Below are 20193 nucleotides of genomic sequence, written 5' to 3' on the forward strand. Positions count from 1 at the left end.
GATGAATGACAGTTAGACTCTGAGGCCAGTCACCTAATGATCTTTGTCATTTCCTTGGCTTGACTCATTTACTCAAACTGGCCTTGTATGGTCTGGTGTTTATAATCTTGTGTCTTTTAATGTCTTTGTTACTTATATTTTATTGTTTGTTTTCTTTCTTTCCTCCTTATATGGTGCCATCGTTCACAAGTGTTACTTTTGTAAAGCACTTTCTTTCTGTGAAAGGTGCTAGACTTTATAAACTTTACTTATTTTACTTACTTTCTTTTCATTTTTAGACTGTGAGTGGTACAAATCTCTGTTGCATTGGACATAAATTAGTCTACAGCGCTGTGCATATGTTTATGTGTCCATATGTTGTCCCTGTGCTTCTGGACTTTAACTCAGGGAACATCTGGTGTGAACTCTCCCTGTAGCTCAACTCACATCAAGCATAAGTGGCAGGAGCTGCTCCCTGCCTCCTCCATATCTCCCTTCCCTTCACTCTGACTCATCAGCTCCCCTGGCCCCCATGTGTGAACAGAGGAATAATTCACTTGCAGTATTGCATTGAAATATGAAACCATCCCCGGTGCCGCAGCGCCTGTAGCTCTGACCAGATGGAACAGTCGGGGAAAGGGAAAAGATGAGACCTCCAGCTTCCATGAAGCTGTGCCAGAGATTCCTTCCTCCTGTCCTACAGAGTCTTCAAGGCACCGCTACAGCCAGCAGAGACACAAGTGGATTAAGAGCCAATAAAAGTAAAACATCATATGTTTTAGGAATGGGGATGCTGTTAACTGTTTCTCTTTTTGAATCCACAGTATGTAATGCAGCGAAAACATGGAAATTGTGTACATAGTGAGTCACTAATTAGCTGTTGAAGTCCATGCCCGTATTTCTGGGCCTAATAACAGGAGAACTGCCAAGAGATGCATAGTGTTTGCATAATATTTGCTCAATTATAAACAACTTTATTTCACAAGGGCAGAGTCAAAAGAGTAGCATATCACCAAACTGAAAACGATCATTTACTGACCTCTTGTGGTTGAAAACTGTTGCAGCACGTGGTCCAAAGTTTCCCCTGGCTGTAACCCTCCTGACACTGACCTGAACTCCCACATGACTGCAGGTAGAAAAAAAAACCAAAACTCTTCAGCCAGCAAAAAGATTTCCTAATGTGTTTCCATCTCTTTGTTTGCACAGTTTTCATCTAACCACTAACAAAGCCCCGCAGTGCTGTGCTGATTCATCACAATTACAACTGTCAGTTGTTCATCAAATCATTTTAGGTAAAATATATTCTCAATCCTAATACAGTTAAACATTTTTTTAAAAGCAGTCTAAAGCTTATGTGCAGTGTGTGACAGGAGGTTTGTTGGTGTGACTCTTTGGAGTGAAGCTGTAAAGTATCTGGTGAATTATCCAAAATATCGGCGATCCTCTGCTCTCAACTGATGCTGATGTGCCCTTGAGCGACGCTTATCCACAGCTCCTGGAAAAACATCTGTTCTTGTGTGAGCTCCCAGATGTGAATGTGCACAGCAGAGAGAACAAGCACTATTCAATTGGTGCTGGTGTTTCATTACAAACTAACCGTGCCAGTGCAATACATGCACTACCAGGATTGATCCATGTGGTCAAGTGCATGTCTTCCACTGATGTGACCTTCACTAAGACACGCTGCAACCCCAAAACTCTTTAAGTGGCAACTCACTGGCCAGGCGATCAGACTGGGGTTAAAATTACCGTGCAGCAGAGTGAGAAGGAGCGTGTCGCTGAAAAGATTACAGATTATCAGCAAACCTAACCTGGCTAGTTAATAATGTTTTTCCTGATTTGAAAATGTCAGACAAGAGAAAACTTCAGTCAAATCCAAAAAATAGTTACTGAGATACTTACCAGCATGAGAAGTCACAGTCAGGAAACAGTCATGTCAAGCTTGTGCCTTAGATGTTTATAGTGTTACATGGACTGTCGAAGACTGACTGAGATACTTTAATGCTGATATTTTGCTGCATGAACTCAAACATAAACTTTTGAACATAATCTATAATGTAGACCCTTTACTTTCTTAAAGGCACTACTGAACCATAACACAGTACGTATGTCTATTGATTATATAATGGGGCGGTGGCGTACGGTGACTTTTACAGATAGGCAATCAGGAAGTCGAGCTCGCTCTCAGTGACAATTCCCTGCTGCCACCACAAGCGGGTGGTAAATTACATGGTGGATGCAAATAATCATCAGATCCTTATTGGACAGAGAACTCTGTTCTGAGATCAGATGTGAGAGAGATATCGCTTCCACTTCAGTACCGTTCAAATTGATGTCTATTTTTAGCTGTAATTGGTCAAGCAGTGCTTGCTTTGCTTGCCCTGATGGCACACCGCTGATGTGTGGTCCACAATAATATTTTCCCATTTCATTACTGAGTCTTCCTGCCCATAATGAGGTTACTACAAGAGCAATGAAATGAACAGATACACAATGTGACACAGCTTCAAATTACTAGATTAACATTTTTAGAGCAGCGCCTTCTACACATGTATGAGGAGTGACTTGGGCTGACTGTTGAAGTTAAAGCAAAATGGGCTGATTTGCTCACTCTTTGCAGTATGAAGACATTATCAGAGATGTTTCCCCTTTTTCATCAGTGTGTGGCTGAAAATATTGCTTTTTTTTATGCTGACCTGATTATATCCACTAGCAAGCAGTTGATAGTTGTAGCTTATCTCTGTCCTTGGTTGGAAAAATTGATCTTTATTTAGACTTTCCAAACTTTTCAACTGTGCAGGGAAGGACATATACTATTAACATATTTGGATTTAATATTAAAAGCACTAATTACTACTCAGTTGTAAAACCTATTGATAATTCTGGCCACAGCGCAATATAAAATGGCTTGAACACAATCACATGCATCAGTCAAACTGACCTGAATAATTTAATGTTTTGTCGCAATGAATCACGTCCTTTCACTTCTAGCAGTGCATAGGTTATTCTAGGTGGAAGGCTCATGAAAGGGACTCAGGGACACCACCAGGGGGAGAAAAACCCAGATGGATCAGAGGACTCAGATCTGCACAGGGGTTCTACAAACGTCAGGATTTACTGATATTAGCTTTGTCGCAATTGCATTTGATTATAATAAGAATATATGAGTTTTCACAACATATTTGCAGTTTGTATATAAGAGGTGTATGCAATTCAACATCTTTTACAGGCAATGAATCAAAACTCGTGACAATGGACAACCATCAAATTAGCCCCCAACTCCCTTAATGTGTGTCCACACAAAGTACCTAATACTAGTTTTGTTCTGTTCTCTGAGGTGTCCTTTATGCAATGCATCGTAGGAGAATAGTGTCAGCAACACATTCAAAAGTGTATTTAGCTAGAAAGTGACATCTTTATACTTATTTTTGTTACTTTTCCCAATGTGAGCACACTGCACTCTCAATCCTGCTTAGAACAGCTATGAGGTACCAACTACATATATCGTGTCCGAGATGTAGTTCAGCTGTTTTCAGGGGCCCGAAAGGTACCATGTATCCCTGACATACAAATCCTCCTGAAATCACAGCATGAAATATGAATCCACCTCAGAACAGATATTCCACCTTCCTCTACATTCAGTTTGCCAAGTGTTTGTTACTGTGCTGCCAGTGCTTGACAGGCGATTTAGAAGTGAACCTCTGAAAAGAAGTTAAGGTTTTCTCTGTCTTATCAGTCAAAGGAACTGCACACTTACCATGTAAGACTTGGATTTGTAAATAACTTTTTGAAAGGAGTGTACAGATGGGCCAAATGAAAAGAATGAAATATATGTTCAAGGTTATCATGCTATGAATTTTTTTCTAATAAAGGGAAAAACTTGAGTCAAATCAAAGTCTCTCTAACATTAAAAATCCAATTACAATAACCCTCATAGAGAACGTATTTATTGCTGGGCTGCTTTACTGGATTGCTTTATATTATTGCAGGTGTTCATATTATCGAGTACACCTTATAATATTTTATCACAGTAATTTAATATTCATTTCAATCATTTATTTAAAAAATAAAGTTAAATAGGGTTCGATGCAACAGTCAGCTGCAACCCTGCATTTTGAATATTCCATACAGAATGTGATCTAAGATGTTAACTCAACGCAAGTCCCTAGACAGACAGTTTACCTTTTTGAATTGGTGTTATTGTCCTATTGTGGTCCAGCATCATGACTTCTCTGCCTGTAAGGACTGAGCGGTTTCAAATTTATTCAACAAATACGCTTCAAATAAAATAAATCAATATAATAAATTTGTATAACTGCAAAAAAGGCGTCATTGTCATCTTAAGACAGTGTTATTGAGGACAAATTCATTAAAAGTGATAAAACTGCGGCACTTTTAAAAGCTTTAAACATGGAGGTGATTGTGCTTTTCCTGATGTAGCCAGAAGATGTCGCCCTAACGTCATCTTTTCTAGCTCCACTCACAAAAGAGGCAGAAATACATAATCCAATGTTTATATTGTAGATACATTTATATAATATCTTTTTTTTTACAATGAAATTGATCTGTCATACAAGATGACCAAAAAAAGCACACAATACAGTCAATAAACCAAACCTATAGAACATATGATTGTCACTTACCGAGAGTCACAAAAAAAGTACATACCGTGAATAAATAATCTACAGAAATATGTACAATATGCACAACAAGAATTCAATGGAAGTGCAAATAAAGCTTTGGATCCCTGTACAGGAAATAAGGTAAGCAGATGTAGACTGAGCCAGCTGTCCCCAACATACAGTATGAAGCAATAATCATCTAGATGCCATAAATTTACAGGACATTTAGTAACATTTAGGCTTTGAGCTCCTGCATTTAATGATTATTAATAATAAAAATAAAATAATAATAAAAAAAAAAAAAAAAACAGAAATCAGAGAGAATCAAATGAACACATTACATTATGTACAGTGTATCGCATTCCACAGAAAACTGGAGAGTATTTAATGCTCGTCGTCCAATGAGGATCAAGGCAACAACCACGGGACTACAGGCGGCTGAGAGCGACAGAGACAGAGAGAAAGAGGGATCCAGAGAGGAGGCGACTCACTGCAGAGGAACATAAAAAAAAAGAAAAAAAGAAAAAAAGAAAAAAAGAAAAAAAGAAAAAAAAAAAAACTGACTGTGCTCCTGCTGGCTTCCTTAGCCGGTACTGACAGAAACAGGCTGCGATATTTAACACTGTACAACTCTGCTACCTTTCCCATCTACACCAACCGAAGACCAGAAGAAGAAAAGAGCTGGTCAAAGGCGGAGCTGCATGTATGGTTGTGTGTGTGCCTCGTTCCTGTCGGGTTGATAACACACACACGCACGCACACACACACACTTAGCACAATGCACACATGTGAGCTGCAGTCATCTGTAATGTCCCAAACTTTAAGTCTCTGGTGGTGCTGAGTATCTCTGAGTTACCCCGAGTTCAAGTACTCCAGAGCCACTTCATAGCAAAACTTGTACTGGTCCTAGAAGACAAGATGAAACAGAAGAGAATTATTAGAGAAAATGAAAAGAGCAGAGGCCCCACTATTAACCCCCTCCGTCTATGCTAGAACACCATCTGACCCCCGAGGTTCGCTGCGTGGTAATTTGATAAAACACATATTATTTTAGGAATATCAATCATGCAAACAAAATATGAACTGAAATAATGGTCTTAAATCTACATTTTGACAGAAGACTACTCTTCAACACATACCACGTCAGCTGATATTGGTGCTTTAGTAGCGCACATTTCCATATTACCACAGTTACACATAATCAAATTACCGCGAAACATTTGCATGACAGTGAAGCTGGGGCTTGTGGTGCCCCGGGCTAGGCGTCCGCTTTTCCCTAATCAAAGCGTAATAAAAACAATTTTGAAGCAAATTACGAAAACTTGCAGATAACTGTTTAAAAATCATCTTTTTGTTTTGTTATGCTTTTATTGGACAGAGTATGGAAGAAAGCTGACAGAAAATTAAGGGAAAATGCAGTGCAACCAAAGACTAATGTCCACCAGAACACCCTGCAGATAGCTTTTAACTATATTTTCAGTGTAACTACTACAAAGAAGTACAACAGTTCTTATTTCATTATAGAATACCACTTTCATAAATTGGTGGAGCAGCTCTTACTCTCAAACCATCGGTGCTCAGTGGAAGTTAAAACACACTAACAATATTTTATAAAGAGTAAATTTCCAGACAAGTCTCATAAAAGCTGAAAGGGCTCCTCACCAGCAGGTCCACCATGTTAGGTTTATTGTTCCTCAGTGTTTTGACAGCGTGGAAAACGTCCACAGAGCGCTGGTGCTGAAGCATCTCGCACACGATGCTGATGGCACAAAACGTTCCACTGCGGCCGCCTCCATTCCTACGGTCGTAACAGAAGAGTCGAGCATTAGAAAACTGAATACAGTTGAATAAAAGAAATTTTTGTGTGATATAGAAGGTTTTGGTGTGATAGTGTAGGCCATGGCAGACGGAGGAGTTCCACAGTTCTGCTTTTTATGTTGCTGCAGTAAAGCTCTTCAGTCAGTAGGTGGAGATGTTTCATTTTTAATGCCAGCATTGACTGAACTTCCTCCTGCACTGGGTGCTGGGGGAAACTTACAGACAGTGGACCACAGTGCGTCCCTCGCCCCCGTCGTACTCCTCCTGCCACTTGTCCACCTGTCGAATCAGCTTGAGGAAGGAGCGTTTGGACATGGGCGTGTCTCTGTACATGGGCCAGCCCAGGAACTGGAATTGCTGCACCATCCGGTAGCCGTCCTGAGGCTGGAGGGGAAGGACACACCGGTCATCCCAGGTTAACACACATAGACAAGGTGGTGGGGGGTGGGGGTGGTGGCGGTGTTGGTTAATCGCTGTTGTGCAAAGATGCAATCGGACTGTAAAGATGCAGGGCTAAGCTAAGCCTCGATGGCGACAAGCAGGACAAGAGATGGATAAGGGCACGAAGAGTCACTGAACAGATGAACGAGGCAGATAGACGGGTTGATAGATGAACACTGTTACTGCTGGAGACAGATAGATAAGCAATCTGAGATACACACTCTCTAAATCACACTCAGACATATTGATCAATAACACTTGTCGGTGATCATGTGTGATTAGACTGTGTCGCACTTAACATGCCGGTGGTGCCTCTGCCGGCCAGAGGATGCAACATGTAAATGTGACGAGTGATTATTGACAACCCTGGGCAGACTGTTGAGGTAAGGAGCTTACGCAGGTGAGTGCAGGTTATGCCGGCACGGGTCAGGATCCTGTCTGTGCTGTGATGTCTAGTAGCTCAAAATTAAAGGGTCAGTTTACCCAAATCACAAAAATCACCTGTAGTGATGCAGTGTCTACGTGGCAGATAGTTTTGATTTTATTTGCCCAAGCTGTGAGACGCCCATCTCCGGGATGTGTTCCTCCACTCCAACAAGAGGCAAGTGCACTGAATTTGTGGTGCTCCCAGCACTGAAATATGAAACTTGTTGAACAACTTGTTCAGTATCAGTTACTTAGTTTGTCTGAATCATCCACACGACATGCTGTCAACAGCTTTCATCGGGACTGATTCTTCATTAAGTAGTTCCAGTACCTATCTGGAGCAGTGGTTCCCAACCAGGAGGTCAGGACTCCCCATGGGGTCCCACGATAAATCTGAGGCGTCACAGGATGATTAAAGGGATAAGAACACAAACATGTATCTCTCTTTGTGTTTGCCTAACGTTCCTCTAATAATTGTTATTTGCTTGTGAAATACTGGATACTCACATCTCTTTGAGGCTCCTAAACGTAATTCAAATCAAAAGATCTGAGAAGGAAAATTAGGTTAAACTGCTCACTAATCATGCACACTAACACCACTAAAAGCCTGTGATCAGGGGTTACAAGTAGACATCACTTCATTTCAGGCGGTCAAAAACCAAAACAGGTGGACCCCTGAAAGAGTAAAACTATCAATGATTTAACAAAAAGAAAATGTAATATTACAGAAAAGTTCTTCTATCCCATTAATCACCTCGTTACCCTTCAACACTGATCTAGGTTCATGGGGAATTTCTTTTCAAGTTGTTTATCGTGTATGTAAAACCAAAATGATTGGTTGGTGTTGGAAAGTGTTGATTGCTGGGAAACTTTCTACCTTTTTAACTACATGTGAAAAGTTCAAAAGCTGCCGAAAAGACATGTGACTTGTGGCAATCGCACGTTGGTCCAATCACTGGTGCTGAGGCATAGTTAAAGAACATAATGACCCCGCCACTGCACAGCTTGAATGGACGCGCCAGCATATGAGTGGGATGTGTGAGATGTGCAGTCACAGAATAAACTGGCTGTTGTGATCACCGCAGGGAAGACAAGCAAGTTACTGAAGATACAAAAGAATGGGCAGCAGAGCAGAAAAACCACATGTCAACCTACACACATAAATGCAGCGTAAATAAATGTTTTTCTGTTTGATGCATGACCCTACTGTGTCACCGTACCCGCGCCGCGTTGTAGATCCTAAATATTCTGCTGATGATGTCTTCCTCCAAGTCGGCTGAGACAAACTCCACTTGGATGGGTCCGTGGCGGTGGACTCCGTTTTCTGGCCAGTACTGTGGGCACAACTAAACAAAATAGGCAGGTACACACACACACACACACGCACACACACACGCACACACATACACACATACACACACAAAAAAGAAAAACACACAAAAAAAACCAAAGAAAATAGAACATGATTCATTAGTTTTGAATCCAAACTATACTGAGTGAATCTGTGACATTCGTTTTAACTCGTTAAAGAGGTTTGTACAAAGTTCAAGGACACCAATGATGAGGTACAAGAGGTAGAAAGAAAGAAGCTGAATTATGTGTGAAAGTGAAGTGCTTTCTTTTTAAAGTATGATGAATTGCTTCTTCAGTGGGGAACATTCAAAGAACATCTGGAATTTCTGATCTGACCAAAAACTAAACACAGATGTGCTTGTAAGGACGAGAGCCTTCTACTAATCATCTGATGCTTTGTTCAACAAATCAAACAGAAATTCCTCAAAAACCATTGCTAATTGTTCGTACCTCTTGCTACCCTTTTTTTTTTTTTAACTATATTTTTCACAGTGATAGAAAATCTGCAGACTGTCTCTATGAAGAAAAACTTCATAAAGATAAGTTGATAATAGGTTATTTAAGTTATTGTTCCCAAACCACAGTCAGATGAACTGTAGCACTCATGTTCCACATGTGTTCATTTGAACCGGATGTCATTTAATACTACTACCAATATAAAAGTTGATATTGTTTGCATAGATTTTTATACAGTTAAACTCTCAATGTTTAAGTTGGTTTAGTCAAGTTTCCTTTCTTATTACTACCAGCCATTTACCCACTACCTTTAGCTATCCATTATTTCTAGCTACCAATATCGATTTCTTTAAGCTCATGTTTCAGCTGTTTTAACAGTAATGCTTTATCTGTTACTTTTATCCAACTATTTCAACTGTTTCTGACAAACGGTTGGGAAGCAGTGGAAACTTTGTCTGCTACTTTTAGCTAACTATTTCAACTATCCATTATTTTTAATTAAGCTATTCTCTATTTCAACCATTTAGCTAACCATTTCAACTGCTAATTCATTAGGTATCTATTGTAACCATTGAGCGATTTAACCGCAACATAATTGGCTGCTTTTCTTAGTTTTACATTATTGTAAATTCATTAATTATGACTGACTTTTGAAGTGCTGAATGGGCAAATCAAGTTATTTAAAATGCCCTCATTGGACTCTAGGTAATCTGAGTACTTCTTACTATTTTTTGTAAAATACAAATAAGTGAAAGTTGTATCCCCAATTAAAAGTATTAAGAAGCAGGTAGCCTATTGACAGACAGTGTTACCGACTGCTCTGGCAACAGTGATGAAAGGTACAGAGGGAGAAATAAACCTTTGGGACAGCTTCATAAGAACAGCAAAATCTCCTCTATTTCCGCTCCTCAGGAGAGAAAGCCCAGTTAAGAACATGCACCTGCCGAGTGCACTGCCAGCTCACAGCTCATAGCACTAAATCAGACTACTGGAAGTGTACACACACCAAATGAACAGATTCTGCACCTACACACACATGCCCACATGCAGAGAGACACAGTCATGAACAAAGACTGGGGAAAAAAAGAAAAAAGAAAAAGAGACCGAACCTGAAAAGAAGACAAATAACAGGCCTGGGTACATGCATACAGATGGACAAACAAATACACGCTCACTTTCTTTCTCTTACATGCATAAAAAGCAAAGACACATATACAGTGTGTGTGGCAGCTAAAGCGCCTCTATCTAGCTCTTTTGAGAGTGCGTCAAAACCTGACAAATTCAACAGATGCAGAAACAAAGGAGCTGATGGAGAAGATAGTACACCACCACCTCCCTCGCCTCCATCTCCGCCTTCCTCCCATTCCACCTGTGCTGTTTCCTCGGCTGGCTGACTGGCTGCCTACAGTGAGAATATTGAATGAAAGGCCTTTTCTATCCAGTCAGCCAGTCAGTCAGTCACCTAGGGAAAGGGGATTTGGAAGGGGAGAGCAGCCTGGCTTCAGGCTTTGATCCCCGGGTGTTATGACAGAGCCTCAGGCTGAGAAATCTGGAGAGTCTCTTCCACAGGCCTGTCTCTCCATCTACCCATGCTTTCATAGCAAGTCCTCTTCCACTCGGCAGCATCTACCTCATTTCAAACATATTCTGTGTACACATATATATGTGTTTGCCAGTGAAGATACATCCTTGGGTTCATACTTGGGGGAGAAAAAAAAAAAAAAAAAAGAAAAAAGAAAAAGAGACCGAACCTGAAAAGAAGACAAATAACAGGCCTGGGTACATGCATACAGATGGACAAACAAATACACGCTCACTTTCTTTCTCTTACATGCATAAAAAGCAAAGACACATATACAGTGTGTGTGGCAGCTAAAGCGCCTCTATCTAGCTCTTTTGAGAGTGCGTCAAAACCTGACAAATTCAACAGATGCAGAAACAAAGGAGCTGATGGAGAAGATAGTACACCACCACCTCCCTCGCCTCCATCTCCGCCTTCCTCCCATTCCACCTGTGCTGTTTCCTCGGCTGGCTGACTGGCTGCCTACAGTGAGAATATTGAATGAAAGGCCTTTTCTATCCAGTCAGCCAGTCAGTCAGTCACCTAGGGAAAGGGGATTTGGAAGGGGAGAGCAGCCTGGCTTCAGGCTTTGATCCCCGGGTGTTATGACAGAGCCTCAGGCTGAGAAATCTGGAGAGTCTCTTCCACAGGCCTGTCTCTCCATCTACCCATGCTTTCATAGCAAGTCCTCTTCCACTCGGCAGCATCTACCTCATTTCAAACATATTCTGTGTACACATATATATGTGTTTGCCAGTGAAGATACATCCTTGGGTTCATACTTGGGGGAGAAAAAAAAAAAAAAAAAAAAAAAAAAAAAGCAATCTTTCTCTGAATCCAGTTCCCAAGCTGTTTGTGTAACTTTATTAGATACAGACTTGTGATGAAAGGAACTGCTCCGTGTGTCATCTGTGAGCCTGCCTACCTCTGGCAATATCCCTGGAGGATTATTTTTCTATATGCTTTGTGTGTGAGTGTTTGTGCACATGTATCAGGTCGGGTTTACCTGGGCGGGGTCAACGTCGTTGAGCATTACTATGGAAGTGCAGTGGTAGTCCAGCACCAATCTCCAGAAGTCCTTTACTGTGTTTGGCAACGGGTGCTGTGTCACTATGAATGCAGAAGGCTGCTTGTAACTCTGGAGGAAAGGGAGGTAAATAGAGACAAAAGCCAAAGCATGAGTTAAAAACATATCACTGAGTACATCTCATGCATGTTATACAGTACGTAAGCTGATAACTTAAAATAAAACTATAACCACTTCTAAAATGACCTCCATCCTTTGACCTGCCTCTCGCTGAGTGTTGTTTTCTAATGGAGATTCCATGTCTAGGGAGATTATATTAGGATGCTGCACTTTTAATGTGGTTTCTGGCTCCCAGAGGTAGCCCATGTTAACGGAGAGGATCCTGTACCTAAAAGGTCACCCGCTCAATCCAGGCAAGAGCCAAAAAGTCCATCACTTGTCAAGGTGTTCTCTGTTAGGTCCACCCTGAATTAATTTATCACTCGAAAATTGCTATACATTGCATTTTCTGTTGTCTTGTGGTGCCTTTTAGTTATTGTGACATATAACTGCTCAACCAGGGACAATTTAACTTGACCGCAAGACAGAGGGGTTTTTAAGTATTTGGGGGGCAAGTCTGTCAGAGCAATTCAAGTCAAGTCTCAAGTACAGTAAGTCCTTGAGGCCCTTGAGTGAAGTATTTCAGGGCTGAATGCGGACAATTGAAATGAAAAAAAAAAATGTTAATTTTAAAATCTACATCTCTCTCTCAAAGGAAAAGTCTACTGTATAAAAGGCTGAAATACCAGCTTTCCCACTCACAGTAGCCTCATTATACCGTGATGTTTTTCCATATATTCTCAGAGGGCAAAATACCTGCTTTGACACTACTGATAAGCGTTTGACAGTAAAAGCAACACATGGGAAAGTTTCCGTTCACACAGAGAGGAGACTTCCTGTCAATATACCACTTTAAATTACAGTGATGCAATTAGGAAGACTCCAAATCGAGCTCCTTTAAGTGACCCTACACAGGAATGCGAGAAAACAGGCTTAAAATCGGACATGTTCTTACATCCATGAGCGCAGCGTTGATGTAATTGGAGCTCTCCCCATCAATGGTGATGAGGAAGGGCAGGCAGCGGTCTGGAGGCAGGACGTCCATGCAGCGGTTCTTCTCGTGGTTCCTGGGCAACAGGGCGATGCTGCAGTCTTCCACCCGCAGCGTGGGAGTCACCATATTCAGAGTCTGTCGGGTTGAAGCAGAATTATCATACAGTGACATACCAACACTGGAAGGTACGCACTTGGGCGTCAAGTGTGCTAATTATCTCCCGATATGGTAATTAACAATGCAATTCTTTAATCAGTTACGTTAGCGATAGCTCCGACTCCCCTGATGCGCCTGTGATGAAACTTAGGGGGACGATGCATCTCATATCACACTGATTGGTCCAAGGAGGGGAGCTACTATTACCGATTAAAGCGATATATTTGCTCCTGATTGGCCCAGAGGGGGACTGTGCCATTCATCAAGAGACAACATGTTTACTGTTGTTGTGAACTTATCCTGCACTTGAGATAATGCTTCTTTAGGGATTCACATCCACTGTTCTTTTTAACGTCCTACTATATCAAAATGTCCTTACCCTGAACTCCTCCTTGATGGGGCTGGAGTTGGTCTGCGGGTCCAGGCGGTTCATGTCATAGTACACAGAGCGGAGTTGACCGGCAGGTATAGTGGTGTCGCCACAGAGACATGCCTCCAAAATGGCATCATGGATGAAGACATACTGCTCCTGCAAAAAACAGCATCCTCATTGCGGATCTATCAGGCTTCTTCAACTCATCACAATGGACAACATTTGCAGAAGACACCAGTATGACATGTCTTTCTTTTTTGTTTTTTTTCGCAGAAATACATGGGCCAGTGTTCCTCTGCGTTTTGCCAGAAGAATTCAATGACCTTTCAACAACCTTAACATGATTATTCTTTAGTCCTAAGGCCGTTTCTATGACTAATATTTGTCATGGTCTATGTTCAAAGGTTACATTACATATTTTTGCATTTTTTGGTTCATAGCTGATTTAATTTTCTTATAGAACGTCATGAATAAAGCTGCAGGATTCCTATTGAGAGGCCAGAAGAAAAGGTATTTTCTTAAAGTCCTTGGCTTTTTCAGGTTTGTCATGACTCTATGAAACCCCGCTGACCCAAGCAATGTTGAGATTTCATCATCATTGTTGTCAGGATCAAGGCATGAACAACGTTGACGTCTGAACAACAAAGACAACCCTTGCTGCTGAGTGGAAACAGGAAATCGCGACACATTTCCTCCTCCTCACATCAGTCAGTCAAGCAGTCGACATGGTGACACGGCTTGAGGCTTGATGTAAATCTTTTCTGAAGTGACATTTTCAGCTGACACCCCCCTGTCACTTCGGACCAAAATCTGCACACATTCACAGGGGTCACTGATTTGCAGATTTACAGAGAAACATGTGCTGCCATTTGTTAAGTCTAATGCCCGGTGCAAACTGTTGACCCAAAGAGTTTGACTAGCCCGGCCCGGGTCAGCAGGTCAGTGGCAAAAGGCGGTCAGACCAGAACCCACAGATTGACAGAATTTATCTGATCTTGTAAACTGTAAACAACAACAAGGCTTTTCATTTCTGCAGACAGATTAAACCACGGCGGAGAGTTAGTGTCTGGCCGCAGGCTGAGGAGCCGTGCCAACGAGCCTGAACACCTGCGAGGGAAAACACACACACATACACACACTTTGAAGGTCACTGAACTTGAGGAGAGTGACTCAGGGTGAACAACATTTGGTCTCCAGTTACTCGAATCCCAATTCGGACGTCAACAATGAAACATTTGCCCATTAAGTCCAATGACGCTTGTGATTTAAAGGGAATTACGGTGAAATGATGCATTCAACGAGACTATGGACACCTCCAGATGGCCGGTGTTCAGAAAAGCGCAAAGTCCTTCGGTAGTCCACACCGGCATAAAGCTGGAGGATGAGCCAGGGATGTTTTCAGCCATCAATATGAGCTAAATGCTGTCAGTTACAAGCCTCTAAACCCTTTTATTATCGCATGTATTGCCAAATATGTGTGCTTAGCATCCTGGGAAATAGTTAGGGTGTGGAACTCAATAAATGTCTTTTGTGACAAATGATCACTCGAAATGTAAAAGGTGTCCTGAATGACGACTACATCATCAAATGCATGCTGTAAATATAAACACTAGTCACCAGGCTAAAACAGAGCACTTGCTTTACAGTCATTAGACAGAGGTTTATTAATATTTTGATTCTTTTGTTACATAATGAAACATATTCCCACTGTTTGAAATATGCAAGACTTGAACTGGTACCTGCGAGTGACTGACAGCGAAAAAATAAAATTAATTATGCTGCATTTTAAAAGATAATGGGTATCATCACTCACTGGCACAATGATTAACAACCTTTACCTACTGGATCACCTAAGCTGCAGAATTAATGACTAATAAATGACAGGCAATGATTTATTTCTCAAAAATAATACATGCTTTTGGTAAAAGTGCTCCCTTCTTTGCTATTAATTCTGAGATTTGTTTTGGAGCACCAGAGAAGTGGGGCTTATGCTAAGAATTACTTGCAGACACTAGTTAATCCACCTTTGATGACAACAGCCCGTCAAGCTGCATCCCCCACTCTTCCACGTTTTACACAGGAGTCTCTGTGGAGAGATACCAGCTCTGCTGAGGCCACTGCGGGACCAGATTTGCCGTACCTCAGTCTGGACCATGTTGACCCTCCGTGAGCGCAGCTCCCTCACGCAGTTGTAAATGTCTACCACGCCCTCTCGCTCCGCCATGTCCAGCATGATGTCGATGACGATGAAGCAGCCCGTCCGGCCGGCCCCAGCGCTGGAGACAAGCAAACCAATTAGAAGCTTCAGGGCGAAACACCTAAAGTTATGACATTTTAAGTGTAGCATAATGAAAATAGGTTTTAGTAGTTGTCTTTCACAGGATTATCAGGATTATTGTGATGGGTAAAGGTCTTTTACGCTTTTCTGCCTTCGCAATTAACAGCCACATTTTAAAGGCTTGGTTCACAAAAAACATTTTCTAACTTGCCTCTAGTGATGTCTGACTGTGAAGTTTTGGTTTTGCTTTGCCTTGAATTTTAAGTAATACTATGTTACTTTTGAAAGTTGGAATATCATATTCTTCTCCCACAAATAAAAAGTTGCACTCATGAGTAATTCTCTACACTTACAGCTGCAGCCTGACTTGGTTTGGTATGGCCCCTGTTAAGAAAAGGTTGCATAGCCTCACTTGAAGGAATCTGCCTCTGAGATACACTAGAAGTGAATGGGATTTTGTTTGCCGTCGTAACAGCAATGACAAATTCCAACTAAAAAAATTCAACAGCATCATACTTTTCCAGGTTCTCAGGATAATCCACATATTTTGCAGTCAACACTTTTCTTTGGGAACATTTCTCTGCTAAAAAGTTCTGATGAAAAATAGTGTTAGCTAGTTGTTATGATAACTGTTATACACAAGTATACACTAACTGGTTAGACGGGATGAAAACAGAGTGTTCAGTGCCAGCGCACACCAACCTGCAGTGAACCACCATGGGCCCAGCATTGGTCAGTGTCTTAGACTTGACTCTCCTAATAAATCCCAGCAGGCCTGTGGCGTGATAGGGCACGCCGTGGTCCGGCCAGCCCGTGAAGTGAAACTGTCGAATCTCCCGGATCTCATGAGCCCCCCTCTGAGGAACAGAGTCATCATGTTACACAGCAGAGAGACGGCGGGGATGTGGGGAGGAGACAGAGGGTGCAGTGTACAGACGATGTGAGAGGTCCTTCTAAAGCAAATACAGGGTTGGATTGAATACAAACACTCACTTCATGGACAAGGTCAAAGAGGGGGGGGGTTGAGCAAAGTTTCTATTATCTTACAACAAACTGGATGTTCAAGGCTGCTGTGCCCTTATTTCTTTACCTACTGTGACACTTCTCAGTCTTGCCTGGTCCTTCCAGGGACACAGGATTATTACCAGCCACAACAGCGTGACTGGTATTGTTTTCACCTTGTGAGTCTGTGAGTCTGTGTGTCTGTGTGTGTGTGTGTGTGTGTGTGTGTGTGTGTGTGTGTGTGTGTGTGTGTGCGTGTGTGTGCATGTGTGTTTCTATGTCTGTCAACTGTGGACGATGCAGTCATGAAACTTTACAGGTGTGTAGCTGAGGTCAATATAAAAGGCAGAGTTTGAAGATGGGTGTGGTCTGACCCATGAGCACTGAGTGGATGGGTTATAATAGAATAACTTATGAGTACTCATGGGCCAGAACATCAACAAGTTGACGGTTGTCGCAGCTAGGGTGACGCCATCGCAAGATGGTCTCTAGTATGTGACACGTCTGATCTTTGCTTCAGTTTTACGAGGTTGGAATTTAAGTTTATTCTGTGGGTGGACCCATTACCTGTTGCTTTGGGAAATAACAAGTGGCAGCATGAGACTTAAAATGTCACTGTAACCTAAATCACTGTTTGTTTTTCATTGTTAATTAACCAACATTTAAAGTTAAACAGTGGGAACATAATGGCTAGAGAGGGTTCCGCTGGGAAAGCTTTCAGTAGATAAAGTGAACTTGTCCTTCCTTAGCAGCAGTGCTGGGGCTAATGTGCCATTGAGAAATGCATTAGATTATGAATGATTATATAAACTGCTATATTTTATATCCTCTCAGAATGACTTACTTTTCATATCATTATATTTCCTATTAGTCTGGGAGTTTTTGTTCAAATATCAATACTACAATAAACAGTGGCTTAAATGTAAATATGTGTAGAGAAATGTTGTCAAGGGCCATGCTAGTTGTTGATGCTTGAAAAAAGTGTGTGAATCATTTTAAAACAACTAACAGCAGTATAAGACATATTGTTTTAATATTGGTGAGTTGTTTTTAATAAAGTGTATATCTGTAAACATAAATAAGTCATTTTTAATCAAGTGACTTTTAAAGACGGTCCTCTTCCTGGACCACTTAGCAATTACTGTCAAGGTCCATAAGAGCCGAGCACATAACCCGTAACTCAGTTGAGCACCTCCGAGCTGTGTGAGAGCGCAGTAGGCTGACGCTGAAAAAGTATGCATGCTGTTCAACATATTCAAAGTTTAAAAAGTGTACCTTCTCTACGGCAAATGTCCTGATGACGTACTCTGACAGCAGCTCGGTCTCTATCAGCGTCACCTTGATGTCTCTGTAGATCTCAGTGTCATCAGGCCAGTACTTACAGCACTTCACCTGAGGAGTGACAAAAGCAAAGTGTTTACAACCACATGCATGCACGCACACGCACACACACACACACACACACACACACACACACACACACATACACAGCAATACATTTACATTCAAAATGATTTTCCCTGCACTGCACACACCCATACAAGCCATTTGAATGTCTTGCTAGGCCATCACTTTTTTTCTCTCTTTTTTTTCCCCAATGAAGATAATTGTCACATCACGTTACCTCCCATTTGCCACCTGATATTTCAGGTTCTGAAGCGTTTCTTTCAAGTCAAAATGAGATTCGCTTCGTATTAGTTTCGGCCCGCGGTCAAGGATCTGCTGTAAATGGGAATCTTATGTATCGATGGAGAGCTCATTCTCACATTATTGCTTTTTCATTCTCACGTCGATAATGTGAAAATGAGTGTAAAGGTAGACCGTAAAGAAAGCTGGAACAACGCAGGGTAGGTGCAGAGGGGGTGTTCGATTTCTCCACCTTAAAATTTTGAGTACCGGTGCAGAGAAATGGGACAAAACATTAAAAAAATAGTGTACTACAATTGGACGAGGGACATATAATGACAATCCAATAATGATATGAAATAATAAACCCTCAGCTATTTAAAACAGATTTCCCAGCAGAAATCTAAAACACCCCACTGAAAATATTACTTGTATTAGGTATCATAAGAGTGCAAAATTACCCCTCTCCCCCTTCCTCCCCCTTGTTCAATTAAACTGTTGATACTGAGGGAGTAAGGCTGGTAATAGGGACTGAGATCATGGAGGTATATCAGAGAATGATAATTTTTGATGAGGGATAAATGCGACATCAGCCACAACTTGATTCAATTTTCATTTCTGGAGTCTATGTGCTGATTAGGAATGAAATGAGATTTTGGTTTGTGGAGTGACACAGACAGAGGGGGACTTTCAGGTCCCTCTCTCTGACACCCCCGATGACTAATCCCCGATGACAATCACAAATCCACCGTCCGCTTCCAGCCAGATTGAATTAGGCAAAAGCCATTACCTTATTAGATCACTCTGAATCAGGCGCCTGGTTCGGGGGGGAATTGGCCTTTGGGCTAAATTATGCCAGCATATACACAGATGTTCTTTAGTGTGGGCACACACTTTGTATGTGACTGTGTGTGCACAGCTCTTGAACTCTTGCGCCTATGGATTAAGTGTATAGAGAAGATGCCCACGTAGCATCACCTCATCACATACATCAGCAACGCTACCTTCCAAACCAAATCTCTCATACATCAAAGTGTGCTGAGCGCCGCCCCTGTGTGCGAAACCAGCAGGACAAAGTCTGTGTGTCTGTGTGTGCGCGCGCGCGTGTGTCTGTGAGTGTGTGCGTGCCAGGATTTCCCAGAGTTCATCAGCAACTGTGCCGAGCAGATGGCCCACTGTGATATGGCGGAGTGATTTTATGGGGCCCTCTGTGGAGCCACCACCACTGTGACCAACTGTGCCTACCGCCCGCCATTGGACAAGGATCATATAACAGACGGTTTGGGGGCCGGGGCCCGCCGAGGACGCCACCGCAGCTAAGCAGGTGTGGAGAAGGTGTGGGGCGGGGCGGGCAAGGCTCAGCTACTGTAGAGGAACGGCCTAATGAGGTACCTAGAGAGGGGCCCATGAATCATTATCAGCTCTGCTACATTTAAGCCCCACCAAAAATGCACATCAGCGAAATCAAGGTGTGCCTGTGTTTAAGGGGCTTTCAGTGTGAATGTGTTTAAAATTCTTAGAGAAAATCCCCTGGCAGTCAAAGCATTACACTGTATGTTAAGACCTTCATTTTCTCTTGATTATAACCTAACCAGGAGGAACTACAGTGTGAGTTAAGTGGAACAAATTAGGACTGAAGTAGGGCTGTGGGATTTTTTTTCTCCATGAGTTAGGCCACATGCTGTAGTGTGCAAAAAAAAAAAAAAAAAGAGGCAAGGCTCTACCATTAGTTTGAACATTATGAACCGTCCACACCACTCAATAACAGTCCCCTTTTGTCCAATGAGGACAATATTAAGAGATGTTTCTGCTCATAGGAGCTTGGTAGGAGCTGGCGGCTACAGCACAGTATAATCTCCTGTTATAGAGCCACTCAGATGAAACAGTAGTCAGTTGCCTGGATGCCTCTCTGGTAATGAAGGCCATCAATCAGTTTCTTCTCACTTCTCACTGATCAGATGATGGAAAAAGAGCTGGCGGCA

General features: G+C 41.9%; 1 protein-coding gene across 9 annotated transcripts in view; it reads right to left on the minus strand.

Annotated features, from left to right (window-relative positions):
* Window positions 1-4477: 4477 nt before the first annotated feature.
* LOC130179264 (receptor-type tyrosine-protein phosphatase mu-like) overlaps window positions 4478-20193 on the minus strand; it is a 149780-nt gene continuing 134064 nt past the window's right edge. For 7 of the 9 annotated variants that reach the window (XM_056392138.1, XM_056392145.1, XM_056392144.1 and 4 more), the window contains 10 exons: window positions 17861-17977; window positions 16286-16440; window positions 15446-15581; window positions 13312-13461; window positions 12738-12911; window positions 11663-11794; window positions 8507-8632; window positions 6640-6803; window positions 6264-6399; window positions 4478-5507 (listed from right to left, as the gene is read on the minus strand). In XM_056392138.1, coding sequence (XP_056248113.1) covers window positions 5454-5507; window positions 6264-6399; window positions 6640-6803; window positions 8507-8632; window positions 11663-11794; window positions 12738-12911; window positions 13312-13461; window positions 15446-15581; window positions 16286-16440; window positions 17861-17977 — 1344 coding nt within the window. In that variant the 3' untranslated portion in view covers window positions 4478-5453. The remainder of the gene's footprint in view (window positions 5508-6263; window positions 6400-6639; window positions 6804-8506; window positions 8633-11662; window positions 11795-12737; window positions 12912-13311; window positions 13462-15445; window positions 15582-16285; window positions 16441-17860; window positions 17978-20193) is intronic. The other 2 variants (XM_056392139.1, XM_056392141.1) reach the window with 2 other exon arrangements.

The sequence above is a fragment of the Seriola aureovittata genome, chromosome 12 (assembly GCF_021018895.1).
Source record: "Seriola aureovittata isolate HTS-2021-v1 ecotype China chromosome 12, ASM2101889v1, whole genome shotgun sequence".
In the NCBI taxonomy this organism is placed as follows: domain Eukaryota; kingdom Metazoa; phylum Chordata; class Actinopteri; order Carangiformes; family Carangidae; genus Seriola; species Seriola aureovittata.